Below are 19,704 nucleotides of genomic sequence, written 5' to 3' on the forward strand. Positions count from 1 at the left end.
ATTTTACATTATAAAAAAGAAAAACCTTCTGAAAAGTCTCGCTCTCATGTCATCTTGAAGACATTCTTCTTCGAAATGTTGGCTGCAGACGACGTGTTTTCTCTCTGGCCAGAAGCACGATGGCAAGTTGGCAATCCATCAAAAGAGCCCTCGGTGGATCAAGAATTGGAAAGGTGAAAAAACTAATGTTTTTTTCCACTTTTACCCGATGTATTGTTACATGCAATGGCCATGCATGTGGGCATTGTTGCTTCAACAATAGCTCTCGCAAATTTCAATGGTGAAGTCCTCTGGAAATCCGAAATAATTGTTGTTGTAGAGTGCAGCATAGACATGTCTATGGAGCGCAGTTCATTACGTCACAGGATGTGATGTCGGGCGGCCATTATTGCCCATATTTGGGCAATAATGGCTGCCCCCATACACAGTGATCGAGACAACAATTTATGCTTTTATTTTCTTATTGATTAACGCTAAATTCATTAAATCACCCCGGACGTATTCGTTTTAGGTATAGCTAATGATCCACTGATTTTTCCTTGTTGACCGGACATCCCCTTTAAAATAAAGTCAAACTTTCAATTGCTTTACCCGATGGGGCGCCATTTTTGTTTTGTTTTGCTTTTCTAGACTTACGCCTGGTCACGTTGTACTTGCTTACTAAATGCCGTAAGCAAACGTGACGTAAGTCGTGCTGCCCGGCTCTGGTGCTGCCTGGAATCGATAAGAGAATCGTTAAGCTAGCTGCCAAACGGTGCTATGGAATTGGAACACACGGAACCGGTTCTGAACAGGAACCGGTTTTTGATTTCCATCCCTACTTGGGGGGGATGCCGTCCAGTCCTGAGGCTTTCCTCTGTTTCAGCCTCATCAGCTGCCCTCTCACCTGCGTTGGAGTGACTGTGAGGTGGGAGGAAGGCAGGACCGAAGACATACTTATGAATGCTATTGTGTTTAAGTTTTATCAAGTAAAAAGAAGCAAATTATCTTATAGTGACTTGCTAAGTATTAAAGCTTCTTAAATTTGTACACATTTATGAGGATACCACTATAAAGTTCAATGTGTTTTGTTGAAATCTGATCTGATAGACCAACACAAAGCAATGCATAACGTTTAAGCGGAAGGAAAAGCTACGGAGGAATTATAAAGAATTTATAAACTCCCCTGTGTTTGTCTATCACCCATAATCCCGTTATAATGCATTGAAGTTTGTGATTGTAATGGTAAAAAAAAATGTATACATATTTTTGGCAAGAACTGTCATGAAAGTGTCCTATACTCATCACTTCAGTATGCATTTCTGTTAAATGGCATGTGCAATGTTTGCATCAATAAAATTTAAATTTGAGATTATATTAGTACAATGTATTATATAACAGTTATTACACAGGAATTGTGAAAAGGTTGATCCGTATCACTCAATCATGAGGCTCTCCTGTATGCTCGTTTGATCGGTTTCCCTCATAATAAGCTGCTAGCTGCAATTTTGCAATCCAAAACAGGCTAATTAACCTAATGCAAGCCACCCTCCAAACAACAAACAGCAAACCCAAAAGATTTTTGCCTTTCTGTAAACTAATGCTTGCCTCTTGAGCTGGAAGAAACAAAAACACAAGGGGGGAAAAAATCCCTTTTGGTTGCACACAAAGAAACACAAATATAGCTTTATAGAAGTTAATTGGTGTACTTCAGTGCTGACCACCTGCTTATAGTTAATCATGCATGATTTTCATTCCTAATGATTTTCATTCGTCTTTTGATGCCAGAAGCTTGTTGTTTTCTGGATATTGATAACACACAATGTAAAAAAAAAAATGCAACTGTTTTTTTTTTTTAATCTTCTTAAAAATGGTCTCTAGCATTGCAGAGGATTTAAAGCTGTGAATTTGTACTTTCCACCCACATGCAGTCGGGTCAGCAGATATAGTGTCCTCTCCGCCTATTCCCGTCACTGGTAAAACTATGGAAATAACTTTCCATGTTTTATATAATCTTTGATTGCAGTAGCATAAATTCCCCACAGAAATCCAAACTAATCTGAGTGAGTACTCCTGTTCATTGAAGAGAACATTCGCAAAATTTAAAAGAAAATACATCATCCTTGGTACCATACTTAACTGATGCCTCCAACAACTCACTATTGTTAAATTATTAACAACTAAAGCATTTCTTCCCCTGATTTTTCTTGCACTTGTTTAAGTTGATCAACATTTCTAGGAGCTTTTAATGAGTAACTAATGACTCCCTATTTGACATAGAGGCCCATTTCTATTAGCTGCTCTTCAAAATGGGAAAAACAAAAGAACGTACCACAAGAAAAGCAGACATGTTTTGATCTTAATCCCATGTGAGTCAGCAAATGGCATTAACAAAACTAATTACGCCACCAAATCTGTCCAGACCTACAACTGGAGTATTGAGTAAAAACAGTGCTGGATGAGGACCCAAGATTATCTTGCAACCAAAAAGAGTCATGACGATGATCAGGTGAGATGAAACAAAAAAGCCTCAACAACTCAATGTAATCGGATGCAGGACTGCATCAAAGTTTGAGCTTTTTAAGATCAAACAGCAGATGAGGGTTTCGAGTGAAACAAAGGAGGAATATGTTGAAAAGCGCCTCATATCCACCGTTACGTACAATGGAAGATCAGCGATGCTGTGGACCTGTTTCACCTCCAAAGGAGATCTTGACGTAATGCATAAACCCAAACAGCAGCTCAATTTTAATGAAACTCTGCCAGAAACAATGAAAGTGAGTCATTTTGAGGTCTCTCTGTATGAAAATTATCCAAAACATATTGTCGACATAACACAAAACCCCAATTTATGTTTGTTTTTTTTGTTAAGCATTTAATCACGAAAGTCCATAAAAATTGAACATTTCTTTTGCATCTGTCCGGATCCATCAAATGAGGAAAACCTTCCACCAGAAAACTTTTACAAATACAATGAATTCACAAACACAATTAATTGTCTAAAGTAATATTTAAGAGCGGTAATAGTGTCCTTTTCATGCTGCGGAAAAATGTGATCCAGAGTCCAGACAGGACTGAGCTGAACGTGTTTAATCATTTCCTAATATTCTCCAAAGCCATACGCCTTTGTAGCAGTCACATTTTCCAGTCTTCTGTCTTCGTCTTTGTCTCTTATTAAAGACGGATCCACTAAATGGTTTGACCTTCACTGACTCTCGCATGCTGCGCGGTGTCAAACTGTCTGCTAATTTCAAACAAAGCTGCTCCTGTGGTTCTCCTTTCACCTGAACTTTCTCAAATACGCACGAAGCAAAAAGCAGAAACCGCAAAACCTCAGGAAGAAGAGATTCATTTAGATATTAAAGTGTTAGCTTTACATCTTCAAGGCCCATCCTATAAACATAATTGTTTTTTTTTTTTTAAATCAACCAACAGAGGCCGTTTTTGATGTTGTCCACATGGGCAACAGCCCAGGGCGCCATCGGAAAGGGAAGCACACGAGCGTCAGATAAAAAATAAAACCTGAATAACAAAAATAGAATATCTGCCAGTTGCACCTTGGGTTGGTCTTCTATTGCTTTTATGCATGTGCAATTCATTTGAGAGTTGGAGTCCTGTGCCTGATGCAGAGAAACGGGAGGGTTTTCTGTCCCTTGTGCAGGACTTCACTGCAACTTATCCAGCCCCAGAATTTAAATGATGCATTTTAATTGGTTAGGACTCGCCCTGAGGCTTCATTTATGCAAGAAACACCTCTTCCGACCGATAAACTACAAAGAATCCTGCACAAATCTAAATATTAAGCAGAGGTCTCGGAGAGAGGCTGTTGGTTAATACAAGCGGGAAGGACATTATTGCTTTGTGCTGCAGCTAATAGAGAAAAGGAGCTGTGGTGCATCTGCAGCGGATGTTTTTAGCCAATACAAACTAATGCCACAACCAACTGAAGGCACGTCGGCCAAACATAACCAAGAGCTGTTCAATAAAAGGTGCCGAATCCACTGAAACGAGGGAGGAGTCGAGGAGCTCGCTTCTTTTTGGATTCTGCCTCCTTCAGCCACAGTTTCTTCCTCTTGGTCTCCACGTGTCCTTTAAAACAGAAAAGAAGGAATTAGCACCAATAAACGTGCCCTTTTTTTAATTTATTCTTTCTTTTTTTTAGGGACTTTTTTTACAAATGAAAGTCTAAAAATCATAGTGCATTATACTCAGACCCCCAGCGTGAGCTACTTTGTTGAAAAACATTTGCTTCAGTTTTACCAGCAAATGTTTCAATGAATATCTCCACCAGCTTTGCACATCTAGAGACTGAAACCTTTGTCTATTCTTCTCTGAAAAGTAGCTCAAGCCGAGTCACATTGCAAAGGAGGAAATCTTTGAACATTGATTTTTTTTTCAGGTTTTGACAATTATTTTCAACTGCATTCAGGTTTTTATTTTGTTTGAGCCAATGTAACACATGAACGTGTATTAATCCGAACCATTTCAACGCAGCTTTGGCTGTATGTGTAAGTCTTGTATTTAGCTCCATTCATCAGCTCTCTTCTCTTTGCTTAAGAAGAACATCCCCACAGCATAATGCTGCCATTACCATTTTTCACAACATCAAGTCATGTATTAGGGATAATGTCCCCTGTTCGTTTTGGCTGTAACCTCTATATGGCTCATGGCAAACTCTAAGTGGGACTTCACATGGCTGTCTTTATGCAATACTTTCTTCTAGCCATGCTTCAATGAAGGCTAAGCTGGTGGAAAATATTCACCTATCTGAGGTGTGGATCTCTGCAGCTCCTCCAGAGTTACCACAGGCTCTCTTATCCCAGCCTATGAGTTTAGATGGGTTGATTTGGTATGTTGTTCCAAGTCAGAAACTTTTTTCCCCCGATCTGCTGGTTGTGGCCCTTGATGTATTTATCCCAATTTATCAGTTACTAACTAATTTACTGTTACACTAGATTTTATTTTACTTTGACACCACATTTTTTCAGAAAAGTTAGAAAATTTGCACTTTTTTCCTACTTTACAATCATACACTTCTTTGTGTTGTCCTTTGACATGAATTGCCATTAAAATTCATTGCAATTAGCTCTAAAGTTGGATAAATATATGTATAACACTGTAGTTAACTCTTGGCAATTAACCAGATATTTGATTCATTTTGGAAACAGGGATGTAGGTGTTGCATGTGAAGGAAGAAGAGAGTATAAATGCCTTTTCTTGTGTTGTAATCATGTTTTGAGTCTATTTTGCTTTTACAGCACCTTCAGCCATCTAATACAATACATTATATTGCGGATTGTCTTTCATTTGTACTAAAATTTAAAGGGGATTTATTATTTTTAATTATTTTCACTAACAAAATAAAAAAAGTTAAATGAATTATGATCCCATGCAGCTTTTTTTAACTAAAGATCCATCTATAAGACTCATCCAAGAAACTAAGGCTTGTCCTTCACAATAATTTGTCGCATGGCTACACGTGTTTACAAACCATTAACGACCTTTCAGTAAACTGCGTCAGGTTTTGCTTGTTAAATTTAAATTTTTTTTTTCTTCTTTTTGACCCTTCAAGCCTTGCTGCTGACTTGCTGTGGCTTTCAGGAATGCGGGGTAAATGCTCTCCGGGAAGCCAGAGACTAAAGAGCCAGGCTCTTTGTATCTCGGCAGGAACTATGCACGCTGAAATCAACGGTTCCCTCCCCAACTAACGAAGCTGCCGTATGCAAAACGCTCGGCGGCCGCGTGTAATTGCTCGGCTTTTGTGCCCGACTTCCTGACCCCGTGGAGGAAAACAGGGGGCGACGCTGACCCCGGGTCGTTACGGCGACGTAAAACAGAGCTAGCTAATGAACATCTCTGTCCTCGGTGTTTACGTCTGCCAATCAGACGTCTTCGCCGTGCTTTGTGAGGCCGTCAGGCACAAAAGCAGACAATTAGCCGTGCTCATTAGGAGTCTTTAAGGCAGAGGTCTGTGTGTTGGTAATTAATCAGGCTTTTCCCGTGGCAGCAGGGCGGACCTCTCGTTAGTCCCAGGCTCGGCGGGCCGTGCTCCTCCTCTTCCTCCGTGGGGTTCCTCAGGTAGCGCTGGTGCAGGCCCAGACCGGGGAGCGCGTTCTGTCTGCGGCTGCGAAACTCCTCCTCAAAGGGTTCTTGGGGGGCAATGTCTGTGGGTGTGAGCAGAGAGGGAATGAATCACACCTAAAGTCGTGGCTGTCTGGATGGAGAGCCTGAGGTGTTTGGCGTAAAGTCGTTTTTTTTTTCCTCTCTCCATCCTGTCCCTTTTGACACGAGATGTGTGCGTCGCAAAAGAGAAAAACATATTGCCTTCTGATGCCCTCGGCTGTTCGAATACAATCAGACGCGGGAAAAGAGATACGCGCTGAAATTACAGCAAGTTAGGAGTGAGTTCAAAAGCTGTATGGGTGTAAACAAGGAGAAATAGCAAAGAGGATACGAACCAGGTACCCTTAAGGTAAACAGACCCCCCCCACCCACCCACCCCCTCCTACATCCAAAATCCAGCCATATATTTCATTCATTTTTCATCTGCCTGACTTTGATTGTGATTAGTCATGTAAATAAAATGAGATTTGGTTATTCTTTTCTCTAGGTAATTTACATTTATATTGAATTAGTGGCAGGCAGGGAATGGTGTGAGGTGGCGGTGGTTTGGGGGGGTGGGGGTGGGGGGGCTATATTATGCCAGGAGATTACAGGCAGATCGGATCGCCATTGTGTTGTGTAATTAAGGCAGCCGAGAGGAGAAGAAAGACGGCCAGATGCTCGCCTTCCTGAAACCGGTCCCTTTTAAAGGAGCCTCTGCGCCGACTTTTAAAACATAACTAACATGCAACTAACATGCGTGTATGAGCAATGCGATCGTTTCATATTTAAAACATGACAGAGCACGGAGGCCTGATCGTCCACTGTTATGTTTCATACATGAACGGAGGCTATATGAGAAAAAAAAACATGCATTATTGTAAAGCGGAAGGGAAATTGTGTAGGATTCTCAAAAACTTTAGGGTGAAAATGTAAAAAGTGCGCCATGCGTTTGAATTCAGCCCACATTAGTACACCTGAATAAAATCCAACGCAGTCATCTGCCTTCAGCAGATGCTGTCAGTAGGTCACCACTGTGTAATTTCACTATGATTGTAGCGGTTCTGGGAAGGCCTCAGAGGTTTTTTAGAGAACAAACAGCCTCCTGAAGGAGGAACCCAGCAGACGGGTCAGGGATACAGCTGTGGATACGGTTAAACCAGGCTTAAGTTATTAAAACATCCCTAACCTACCAAGATCTGGACATCCAGCTAAACTAACCATGGAAAGCGTTAATCAGTGAAGCAGCCAAGAAGGACCACGGTGACTATGGAGGAGCTGCAGAGATCTACAGCTCAGGTGGGAGAGCCTGTTAGGACAACTATTAAAATCCACTCTGCAAAAGTGTCCTCCATGGGGAATTCACAAGGAAAGGCATAACCAGTCCAGTTTAAAGTTTAACCTTTTAGTATAAAGTATTGGTTGACAGGGTGCTGGATGGATATGCACAGCACTTTTTTTTAGACTTATATTGGTGGATAAAAATGCAAACCTTGTATGTTTTTCCTCATACTTTACAATTCTCTGCTATTTTTTTAAAGTCCCTGTAAATACATTTAAGTTTGAGATAAAACAGGAAAAGTACCCTACCCACAGTAAAGCATGGCGGAGGCTTTATCATGCTATGGCCTTGCTCTATGTTTCCCTTTAACCAAAGTTTCGATTTTGGCTTCAACGTTTCTTAACAGTCAGTGACGCGTGTTTTATGATGTGTTTCATGTGCGCCTAGGGTTAGGCGTAAACCAGATGATTTATATGTCAAATTTCAACCTCCTAAAGTCAAAGAGGATGTGCATTCTTTTTTTATATATACAGAAAATACACTTAGGAAGAAATTAAAGAAGCAATTTAGCAAGAAATACATGGGTGTGCATCAGAAAAACAGGTTTTAAATGCAGGTCCGGGGGGGGGGGGGGTTCTATAAACAAACCCAACACCAAGAGAGGAACAGATTAACTGTTTATGATCCAAATGATCGCAAGTGGTTAGAAAGCTGAATCTTGCCTTTTTCTTACACTTTTACTGGAAACTGAAGGTTCAGCCAACAGGTCTGTTGAAGCTTCTTGGCTGTCTCTGGGTCAACATTGTTGGGTCTGTTTATTTTTCTGGCTCTCACCTCACATTTCACGGGGCAAGGTGGCTCAGGTTGAATGCGGAAGAGACCCATGACTTTCTGCAGAACACCTCAAGACACTGCACTTTTCAATTTGCTGACCCCACCCTCAAGACAAAGAGACCACGTCCATCCCATCCAGATCGAAACCTCTATCGCCCTTTCTCAAATATTTACTTTATGCAAAGAGCCAGGCTAATTTTCTTCCCTCTCTGAGGTTTGGGTTACAGCAACAACATGTCTCATACTACTAAAACTGAAACGCAGTAAATAGTAAACAAACTTAAAGGTTAAATAAAGACATTCCTCTGAGACGTTTACAACCTCTCTGGGTTGCAGACAATTACTGCAATCAGCTTTTTTCCCCCGTAGGTCAAGGTTTGATAGTCACACATTCTAATTTGACTGTTTTTTTTTTATTTCAACTTACCCTCATGTGCCATTTTATTAGGCACGCCTACCAGGTTGGACCCTGTTTTTGCCTTCAGACCGTCCTTAAATCTCTGTGACACAGATTCACAACAAAGTGTCAGAAACCTTCCTCAGAGATTTTGCTGCAGATCCAATGATGCGGTTTTCCCGTTCCTCCGCGTCGCCGTTGGTGTTCGACCGAGCTCTGACGACTGTGGAGGCCTCATTGTGTGCAGAATCCATTTTTATGTTCAAGAAACCAGCTTGACATGGTGGAAGTTTCGTGACATGGTTCATTATGAAGTTAATATGTTAACTTGAGTCCGGGAGCAGGGCCACGTCTCAACCAAACCTAGTTTACCCAGAAATCTACTCATACCCAGTCCTCCCAACCGTCACAGTCTGCTACGTTCTGTTAAACCCGCCATCCTTAACCTCAAAACCTTCTCACCTCATCCCTCTTCCTCCCCTTCATCCCATCGTCCTCATCCTTTATCCTCTGGGGTTCCTACATGGACTCAGGAAAGCCATTTCCAGAAGACTGCGCTCCCACACTGAGTCTTATCCTCTCAAGAGTTCAGCCAGGTCTCCTCAGATGACCCAATCCTCGAGTCCCGTTCGTCTACCCGTTCGACCCCTTCCTTTAATAAACCTTTAATCTGATTTCTTTGTGGTGTGGTCCAGTGAAATCCTGTTGGAAGTAGCTATCAGAAGATGGACACATTGTGGTCATAACTGTAACAATGCTCAGCACTGCAAAAAAGGGGAACTATAAGTAAAACTTTTTTTTTTCCTTGATTTGAGCAGCTAAATAAGACTATTTGCCAAAGGAACAAGTATTTTTACCCCAGCAGTAAGATAATTAGATATCCTGCACTTGAAATGAGATGACGGAGATTAGTTGTTCCTACTTTAAGTGCAAAAATCTTATTCCGTTGGCGAATGGTCTTATTTAGCTGCTGAAATCCAGGAAAATATATCCATTTCAAGAACTTTTAGTTCCCTTTTTGCAGTGAGGTAGGCTCAGCTGGTACTAAGGGGTGTGGCAAGAAAAGATGCCCCACACCGTTACGCTACCACCACCACCAGCCTGAATTGTTGAAGCAAGGTAGGTCGGCTCCATGCTTTCATGTTGTTCATCCTACCATCAAATGTTGCAATTGAACTCAAGACTCATTGGACCTGGGAACGTTTTTTCCCACCTGTGTTAATTGTAGTTTTCTTCAGCACGTTTTGCATTTACTGAGATAGTTTTCCAGACATCTTGGTTGAAACACGTGGTTATTTGAGCAAATTCTGCCTTTGTATCATCTAGAACCAGACAACCTAGACGTTCTGTCCAGACAGCTGCTGATTACAGGATATTTATAAGGCTGTTCTCTGGGAATGCATAAAAACCAAAGAAGATAATCTTTTTTCTGAAATACTCAGAGCAGCATGTCTGGAACAACAACGACGCCAAATTCAGAGTCACAGAAATCTCCCTTCTTCAATTTGATCCTCAGCAAGTTGTCTTCACCACGCTTAGACGCCAAAAAGCAACGGACTCGCTGCCATGCCATTTGTAAACAAGGAAATGAAGAAATTTACCAAATTAACTGGCTGGTGAGGAGATTTCAAATGGTCTGTAAAATCCGGTTCAACAAAACCTCTTTATTCCTTCAGGTAAAGCTTTTAGTCGCAGCAAGGAATCGTGCGACTTGGGTTTCAACAAACACAAAGAGGCAATATTGCTGGATTTTGCTTCTACTCGAACAGGCTTATCTCTCCAGGTCACCCACTGTGACCCAAGTCTGATTTGTTACAAACAACCGCATCTCTTTGTATCAGGGCTGAAACAATCCTCGCTGAATATGTTCATTTTCTCATCTTTTCTCTGAAAACGCTCGCAGCCCCGAACCACCGCATCTTTATTTCCCCGAGCTCACAAACCAGCTTGTTAAACCGAACACCCCAGAGCCGACCCTACAAGGAGACGGCAGCTCCCAGTGGACCGGCAGACAGCGGGAAAATTGGTGGCCTGGATCTCAATTCCGACACATATTTGTTTTCACCATCCCATCAGGTGGTGTTAGCTCGCCGGATTAAGCCAAAAAAAACGTTTGTGACTTCAAGGCTACGTGCTTTATTCCAGCCTCAGTTACTCCTGAGGATCAATATTTGCATCTATTAGGGCCTCCTGCTACCTGGGTAATAAGGCTCCTCCTGTTACCAGGATGCATAATACAACAGCATTTAATCAAATTAAACAAAGACGATATCAAAGAGCTGCAGCGATGATGTGGTTTTAGTTAGCGTTCAACAAAAAAAAAAAAAAGGTGGTCCGTTATTTTCTGGATCAAAGACTTAATTTGAGAAGTTAACACCCCCGGAGCACTAAGATGCTTCATCTGCAGCTATTGAGCTGAGAGAGCACCTGTCATTTGTCCCCGGGTTAAATAATGCAACCAGTTGAAATGTAGACATGAATAAAGATACCGGGTCACATCTCAACACACACAGACACTAAATCCATACGAGAGGGACAGATACAGCATTACACGTAGCAGGCTGGAGGTTGAATCATGGACTCGGGGAGCCAGAAATAAATCACAGCTCCAAAGGAGGGCTAACCCTAGATGACAACTGCGGCCAGATTATATTCAACGGTCCAACCATCGCCGGGTTCAGGACGTCTGGTGTCGTGCTGATGGGGACCCCACCGCTGAGCACTGACAGATAAAATCCTTGTTCAGACACGGCCGAGGAGAAGCAGGCGGCTTATCTGTTCCCATCGTTCATAAAATAGCCAGTGGCTGCAGGCTCTGGTGTCGTGCTAAGCTGTCAAGCAGACTGTGTTTTCCTTTTGTGTGTGTGTGTGTGTGTGTGTGTGTGTGTGTGTGTGGGTGGGAGGAAAGGCTGGGGGGGGGTATAAGGTGAGGTGAGGTGAGGATGGGGGGGCGGTGTAGCAGATCAGACGTGTTTGTCATACAGGAGCAGATGGATGGAGAGGGAATAGCAGAGGGAACGAGAGTTTACTTATTTACAGTTTTTGTTTATGCAGAGGAGCAAACTGTTAACTTGATGTAGAAAAAACATTTTTACACATGGCTAAATAAAATACGTTTAGATTTTTTAAGGGGGAATCTTTACATTTTATCTGTTTCTTTTTTATATATGTATATTTATTATTTATTAAGTTAGTTAATTGCGTTCAACTGAGGTCGGGGGTTTGGGATTTCTCTCCCTAAATGGTGTTTTTGGTTATCTTGGGTCGTTGCCTTTGGCGTCCAAACGCCGCCATCTAGTGGTCACAAGCGGTACACTTTTCAACCATCGTAATGGTTTTCTAGTCGTATCATGTTTGTAGTTATTTGTACAAATTCACTTTAATTTCCATATAGGTATCCTGAGTAGTCCTTTTATCTTTTTTAATTATTGGTTATACTTGTTCTTCTAATAAATATCTTTATTAGTATCATCAAGTTGTACAAAGATAAACTAAAACGGTCCTTCGCTGTCCCAAAGATAGACCAGCAGAAGAGAGCAAATGAACAACATAAGAAAAATATTCTTATCATATATATATATATATATATATATATATATATATATATATATGCACATACTCAAGAAATTAATCAAGTAAAGCATTTTGAGAAATGTAGCTAGCCACTTGTGTAAATTTATGTAGAAAAAACACCAACAGACAATTTACAAGAATAGAAAATACTGTGCAGTAAAATAAAATTGAATTAAATTAAATAGGAAAAGAATGATCCAGCCTTGTTGAGTTTGTTGGGAACAGTGATGTTAGACATATGTGTTTGCACATATACTATTTTCTTAAAATTTGTTGATGTATGTATTCCGTCTATTATTAATATTTAGAAATAATAACGCTTTCTGATCAACTTCAGGTCCATTTCAAAGTTGCCTTTTGTCTGTAAGAACCTGGAGAAAACAGTTTTCTCTAAGTTGTAAAAGTTTTTTGACAATAACTATTTAGGAAAGGTTCAAATTACATTTGATTCCCTGTTTAGAATAGAATAGATATTGTGGTTCTCTGTTCTTGAACCTTTAGCTCTCCATTTCTGAAAAACCTTAGTTAATTTCTGTTTTGTTTTTTCTGTTTTTGTTTTTTCTGTCCCGCCTTTTAAAATTTAACCATCAGATAGGTGTCAAAGCATCTTTTGAGCAAGACAAAATCCTGCTTCTTTTTGAAAGACTTTGAAGAGCTCAATTGTGCCTTTTTCACTCCCTGGGACAGGTCCAAACTGCAAGAAACAAATGGCTCTACAGAGAGGTTTGTGGAGAACGACCTTTCCACCATTTATGTTTTGTACTAGGTTCAGAAAAAGGGCAGCTAACATTTCTGCTCACCCCACACATCCCGGACACACACTATTTAGACTTTAAACCTACAATGCGCTGTAGCCCCCCCCCCCGGGCTTTCTCTCTGATGAAAACAACGAACACCTCCACCTGAGTAGTCAACCACACTGCTGTGAAACAAAATAAGTACATTTAAACACCCACAACCTCTCCTTTTTCCCCCCTTTTTTATTTATATATTAAAAACAGCACACATATACTGTGACTTATATGCTTAGACCTAATACGCTGCGAGCTCTGTAACCAATGTCAAATTCCTTGATGGTGTACAAATCAAGGCCAATAAAGCAGATTCTGATTCTCTGTTGCCGTAACTCTTTGTAAAGGGGCCTTGATCGGGCATCGCTTCTTCATCTGCAGGTTGGACAGAATCCTGAATAGTCAACTGCGCCTTTGCAGATCTATCTGTTTGGGTTTGCTTTCCCATTTCATACATCTACATCTCAGTGAATCCGTCTATGCGTTCTGAAGAGGACTAAAAACAGCTTTTAAAAATGACCTTAAAGCAGGCAGTAAACACACTTTTAATTTAGCCCACATTTCTGTGTTAAAATGTTTTATTGGTCTGATGTAATGTTCTAATCTGAGAAGCTAAATGTGTTTTCATTAGCTCTATAAATTGTCATAATTAAACAAAATACAGGCTTGAAAACATCTCCCTTAGTGTAATTAATCAATATAATGTTTCACTTTGTGTATCATTTACTAAAATAAGTGAACGTTTCAATAATACTATACTTTATTGAGAGGCACCTGTAGATGCACATAAAGTAGCAACTTAGACTTTCATCTCAGCTGCCATGACAATTTATTAATTTATTTTCATTTCCTATTTTATTATATTTTTCTGGGATTTTTTTGTGGCTGGGATTCAATTGAATTATTTTTTTCTCATTGTGTGCTTTTATGGATTAACAAAGTTATAATCTATTGCTCATTGTTGTGTCACGCTATGGTTGTAGAGCTCTTTGGTGCTATTCCAGTTTATTTAAAGCATTTTGTCCTGTTTCACTTAAGTTTAACCACATATGCATTGTGTGGGATAACAATACTGTATTTGTTTAATTTATAATAATAGATCTTTTATTAATGTTATGACAGCAGGAAGTGTATAGAGTAGTTAAAATATTAAGCAGCCAAATTACTTCAAAATATATTTATCTAAATTGGGAGTGAATATTTGTCATCCAAAAAGATTACTCGAGAAAAAATAAGGCTACTGAAGTATTTAACATTTGTTTGATCACAACACCTATTTGATTTAGGAAAATTATGTAATCAGGCAAACAAAACTATAGTTATGTGCAAATTCTGTTATTTTAAGAATAAACACACAATTTGTTAAATAAATAAATAAATATTAAAAACAACAGTCTCAGCAGGTTGAAAATAAAATCAGAACAGGAAAGCTTGTGTACAGTACAAACAAGAAGTCTCACTTTAACGTAAAACGTGTAGGTCTGAGTCTGAAAAACATGTAATATTTAAAAAAAACCTGCACCATTCAGTGAAATAACTCGTGGGACAAACTGTACTTAAGAACCGCAGTTCTTCAAAATATTGTAGATATAGTAAAAAGTATAGTACTGTGAAAGTACTTCTAGAAATTAATGCTTTTTTTAGTTACTCAAGTAAATGTAACTGAAAAAATGTAAACCTAGTTACTACCCACCACTGATGATTTAATGTTTTTATTCCATCATCACCAACTGTATGTATGTATGTATGTGTGTATAATATATATATTTGTTCATATCCTTTTAATTTGGTTGATGTGTCACGACTTTTTATACAATTTTTTTCCAACTAATATTCCAATATTGCAGCAATAATATTACCAAATATCTGAAAGTGGAATGTGCAAATAGTTATTCTTAGTGAATTTAAAAGCTCACGTTTGACCAGGAGGTGGCGGTATTGTACAACAAATACGACACTTACAGGAACACACCGTTTAATCAGCTGCTTGTAAGCTCCCTTGACATCTTTAAAGATTGATTACTGGATTCTTTGAATGCATGGTATTTAAAAAAAAATACATTTATATAACATCACACAGAGATAGGCGCTATTGCCGGCCGGACGCTGGCTTAGCAACCAAACTGCGCAAGCGCACTTCTACTTCTCTCGGCACTGCTCGAGACATTTAAAGAGGTCAGTTTGCTTCTGCTTTAATCTAAACACTTGCACTGCAAGCTACATATGCATTAGGTGTAAGAAAAAAATAAAATAAATAAATAAAAGTGTACGCTTTGCAGATTCAGTTTGACTCATTACAAGCCTCGCCCTCGTTTCTACTTTTTTTTTTACTGCTTCCTTTGCTTGACATGCCTCAAAAACTGTGAAGTGGGCCTTGTTCAAATAAACTGGCCTTGGGCACATTCCTTTGGGAACACTCATGCTTTTCCGTATTCCTCTGAGCAAGCTGCACTTAGAACACTTGTACCCTTGACTCAGGGTTTATGTTTCAATACAGGAAATCCCACTCATTTTACACACGATAAGGCATTCAATAGATTAGGCAGCAGCATCATAGGTTAAATTTTGTCCACAGATAGTTGGATTTTCACACGACTGACGTCCCTTTGACGTGATTTCTTACTAAAACATCACAGGGCATTTTGTACCAGTTCTCCAAATCTGAATTAAGCAAAACATGTTCTACACCGCTTTGACTTATTTCTTATCGTGATCGGCTCAAGTAGAGATAATCAAGTAATTTCACGTTTGGATAATGACATCTGGAGGATTCTTTTTATGATTTATGATTTTCAGGTCATTATGTTCAGGCTTCAAATTTGGAACCTAGAAAAACAGAGGGTGGTAGGTAGGAAGGATGGACGGACTGAACAGCAACAGAAAAGGGGATGGACAGACGGAAGTGGAGGGATGGCTGTACAATGGACAGGTTGATGAATAATCAACAAATGAAGAAGGAAAATCCAAAATAGGAAGGATGGATAATGGACAAATGTATGATGGACAGGTCTGGGGTGTCAACGAAGACATATTGAAAAAACGAATGGACAGACTGGTAGAAAGATGGAAAGAATGGACAAAAGAAAACATGGATACGGAGAGGGACGAATGGAGAGATTGGGGGATACTTCTAACCTGTAGTATATGGAATATCATTTGGAAATACATTATTCCATAATCATGTATTATACAGTGGCCTTCAAAAGTATTCAACCCCCTTGGAATATTTCATGTTTTCGTAGCTTCACAGGAAAGTTGAGGGTTTGTACCATTTCATTTACAGAACATGCTTACAACTAGTTTAATTTATTGCAAAGCAAACAAATAACAGAAAACCTCAGCATGGTTGCTTTATGTTTCGGGTCATTGTCCAGCTGGAAGGTGAACCTCCGTCCCGGTCTCAGATCACAGGCAGACTGACCCTGTATTTACCAGCATCCATCTTTCTCTCCACTGAGACCAGTTTCCCCTGTCCCTCCCACTGAAAAAAAAAAAAAAAAAAACCCACAGCATGATGCTGCCACGTTTCACTGTGGGGATGATGAGATGTGTTAGGCGTCCACCATGCAGCGTTTTCCCATCCCTTTCATCTCACCAGAGCACCTTCCTCCACACATTTGGGGAGTCGCTCACGTGCCTTTTGGCAAACTCAAAACACAGCTTCTTATTTTTACCAGTCTTTTTTTTTTCTGACCAATCCTCCAAAGCCCAGCTCTCTGGAGGGTACCACTGATTAATGCCCACCTTGACCAGAGTTCTGGTTGTTGGCCATCTCCTGGGAGGCTTGTTACTTCTCATAACCTTACCCTGACTTGTTCTTCTCAAAAACTTTGTTCCTGACTTGTTTGGAGAGCTCCTTGGTGTTTGCGGTGTGTTGCCCTCTTCAGGGGCCAATGACATGACATTAAATACACTTCTTACGATTATATGCCCTGGCAAAGAAATCATAACTGATTGGTCACTTTGACCAGTTTTATTTTTTACCCATAGTTTTATTCTAACAAGGATTTAAAAATGAAGGCGTTTCATGTTTAGCTTCAGTCGTACCGAGCTGGGATCAGTTTTCATCTGCTAGATCAAATGGTCTGAAACCTGCAGTACCAGAGCCACAAGTAACTCACTAATTAAACCATTAAAAATTGGCGTTTTATAGTTTGATTCTTTTGTTCTGTGCCCCTATAATAAAAAACACGGGCCCCACCTTGGCCCCCCTGGTAAACTCTGTCTAGAACCACCACTGGCCCTCTTGCTTGGTGGTGCCTTCAGAAAAGGTGCATTTAAACTGATAGATCATGTGACACTGAAAACTGCACACAGATGGACCTCATTCAAATATTTATGGAGGCCTATATTTTTAGAGGCTTCCTAGCAAAGGGGCTGACTTCACATGCATGTCAATTTTCTGTTTTTGTTTTTTTTAAACAAGATATTTTTCCTCACATCAAAATCTGCAAAATTGTATTTGCAGCAGATCCCTCACATTAAATAAAATTAGGTAACACTTAAATGGCAGGCTGGAATGTAAAACTGAGTAAAACGCCAAGCGGGGGTGAATACTTTAGCAGGGCACTGTACTTACCCAGACCGGGAAAGTGCTTTAAATATTTAAACAGGGGGTTCTAGTGGATATTTGGGGGATTTAAATAGATTTGATTTCCTTAAAAAAGGGAATAAATGACATTTCTTCTGTGGATATTTCACAAGGATCTGGGGGATTCGGCTCTTAACGTCCAGCTCCAACATCTATGTTCATAAATAAACATAATAAACCCTATGTAGGCTTGCAGACAAGAGGGTGGGGGTTGTATTTTCACCTGGTTTGTAAAGAGGGGAGGAAAAAAAAAGGCACGTTTCCAGTGAAACGCCACCCAACAATGTAAAGGGTTACTTCCGTGACGACAGACAACGGCACCAAACCCTAATGTGAGTCACTGAGGCATTAGTAAGTTAAATAAAAACACACGGTGAGCTGCGTGAAGGTAGTGAGCGTACAACAGGAGGCAGCCGGTGCGGTTCCTTTTTAGTGCGGTTGTGATCGGGCACACAAGCAGGTAAAAGACACACATCCGCCAAGAGAGACGAGTCAAAGCCACTCAAGCCAGAAGAAAACACACAGACATCAGATGAGGGCAGCGGCGTTTTCCACGACGGTTCACCAACTGAACTTTATTGACTGAATCTGAACAAAGAACAAAAAGTCCTCTGCGTGTGTGTGTCTCCCGCTTTAGCCAGCGCTGCCATTCACACGCTCAGTCTGCGCCGGTGAAGCAGGTTAAAGGTATTCTCCTCCTATCAGCGACCATGCAGAAACAAACCAAACACGCAGAGAAAACGGGCAAAAATATGCATGTTGTTATAATTAATTTATTAATGAACACAAATTTTATTACACTCGCATGAACAATAGCCAACAGGTTAGCAAAGTGGAGTTTGTTAAACATTGATGTGAGGTGGTTAAGCTTCTCATTCAGTTGTTAAACTAATCGAATGAAAAGGAGCAAAATGACATGCGCAAGTTAAACAGACAGCATCTTATTTTTTCTGCCACAACACTAATGACGATTTACACCCTGATTAAAAGGAAGGAGAAAAAAAAAAATATACAGCACACAGCCAAACTTGTGTGTATGGCAGAAAAGTACAATTCAATAAATTCAGAAAATAAAATAAAAAAAAAACAACATATCCCAGCACGCTGGTCCCCCTAAATAATGGAATACATACAAATATACAAATACCGAAAACATGTCTCTCTTCTCCCAGACAGCTAAGCTAAAATGAGAAAACTCTTTGGGAATGAAATGCAGGAGTAAGAGAGAGAGAAGTTTTTTTTTTTTTTTTTCCTTTCCAGATGAGATAATTGTGTGTTTGGGGAAATTTTGGGGCGAGATTTTCATTTGTTATCCAGTCTTAGTCGCTGCTCCTTACCATTAACTGTAAGGGATTTTAACTGACCGTCTTCCACCACCTCTACCCGCTCCTGGCCGTTCTCCACAATCCTGTTTGCAGACAAAAAGACAGCCGTCGCTTTAGAAACCTGGGAGACATCATCTTAAAAAAAAAAAGTATAATCATGCTTGGAGAACTTTTTCACATTATAATAACGTTATAACAAAAAACTTTAATATATTTTACAGGGAGTTTATGTGACAGACCAACACAATGTAGATGATGATTGTGAAGGGGAATAAATACAATTTTAAATTAGTTTTCAGCCTCTCAGTTCAACTGGAAGGATTTCTGGGGTATGCCTAAGCCTGCATTGCACATTTTCACACTAAAATATTTCCTCTCTCTCTTTGTAAAATAGCTCAGTTTTAGCCTGGATGGACAACAGTGTCCCAGGGTCAAGGTTCTCTAGGACTGACTTGTTTTCTGCTTCATGCATCCTCCCATGTGCTGAAGAAAAGCGTCGCCACAACAAGACGTTGCCATGTTTCACCATAGCATGGTGTGTTCAGGGTCATCTGCAGTGTTTTTATTTTTGCCACAGATCAGTTTAGGCAGCATCTGGCTTTCTTCTAGGCTCTCTTTTATAAACTCTAGATCTGGGGAGGGCAGGACTAACCGTCATCGTATCGAACAGCGAATGCCTCCAGCTCCTCAGGAGTTACTGTGTGCCTCTCAGGTTAGATGAACTACGATATCTTTGTAGGTTTACAGTCGGGCCTAACTTGTTTCAGATGTTGCTCTAAAATGTCCCACGTTTGAGGTTTTATAACCCAAACCCTACTCTCAACTTGTCC

At 40.1% G+C, this 19,704-nt stretch overlaps 1 protein-coding gene across 3 annotated transcripts in view; it reads right to left on the reverse strand.

Moving 5' to 3' along the window:
• Positions 1-2,827: 2,827 nt before the first annotated feature.
• The window catches only part of dnajb6b (DnaJ heat shock protein family (Hsp40) member B6b), a 39,488-nt gene continuing 22,611 nt past the window's right edge, over positions 2,828-19,704 (reverse strand). The window contains exons 8-10 of one of the 3 annotated variants that reach the window (XM_012853167.3): positions 18,887-18,957; positions 5,997-6,143; positions 2,828-4,068 (exon numbers count right to left, since the gene is read on the reverse strand). In XM_012853167.3, coding sequence (XP_012708621.1) covers positions 3,959-4,068; positions 5,997-6,143; positions 18,887-18,957 — 328 coding nt within the window. In that variant the 3' untranslated portion in view covers positions 2,828-3,958. Of the gene's footprint in view, positions 4,069-5,996; positions 6,144-18,082; positions 18,248-18,304; positions 18,958-19,704 lie in introns of those variants that run through there. The other 2 variants (XM_021310931.2, XM_012853168.3) reach the window with 2 other exon arrangements.

This window comes from Fundulus heteroclitus, chromosome 21 (genome assembly GCF_011125445.2).
Source record: "Fundulus heteroclitus isolate FHET01 chromosome 21, MU-UCD_Fhet_4.1, whole genome shotgun sequence".
Lineage (NCBI taxonomy): Eukaryota > Metazoa > Chordata > Actinopteri > Cyprinodontiformes > Fundulidae > Fundulus > Fundulus heteroclitus.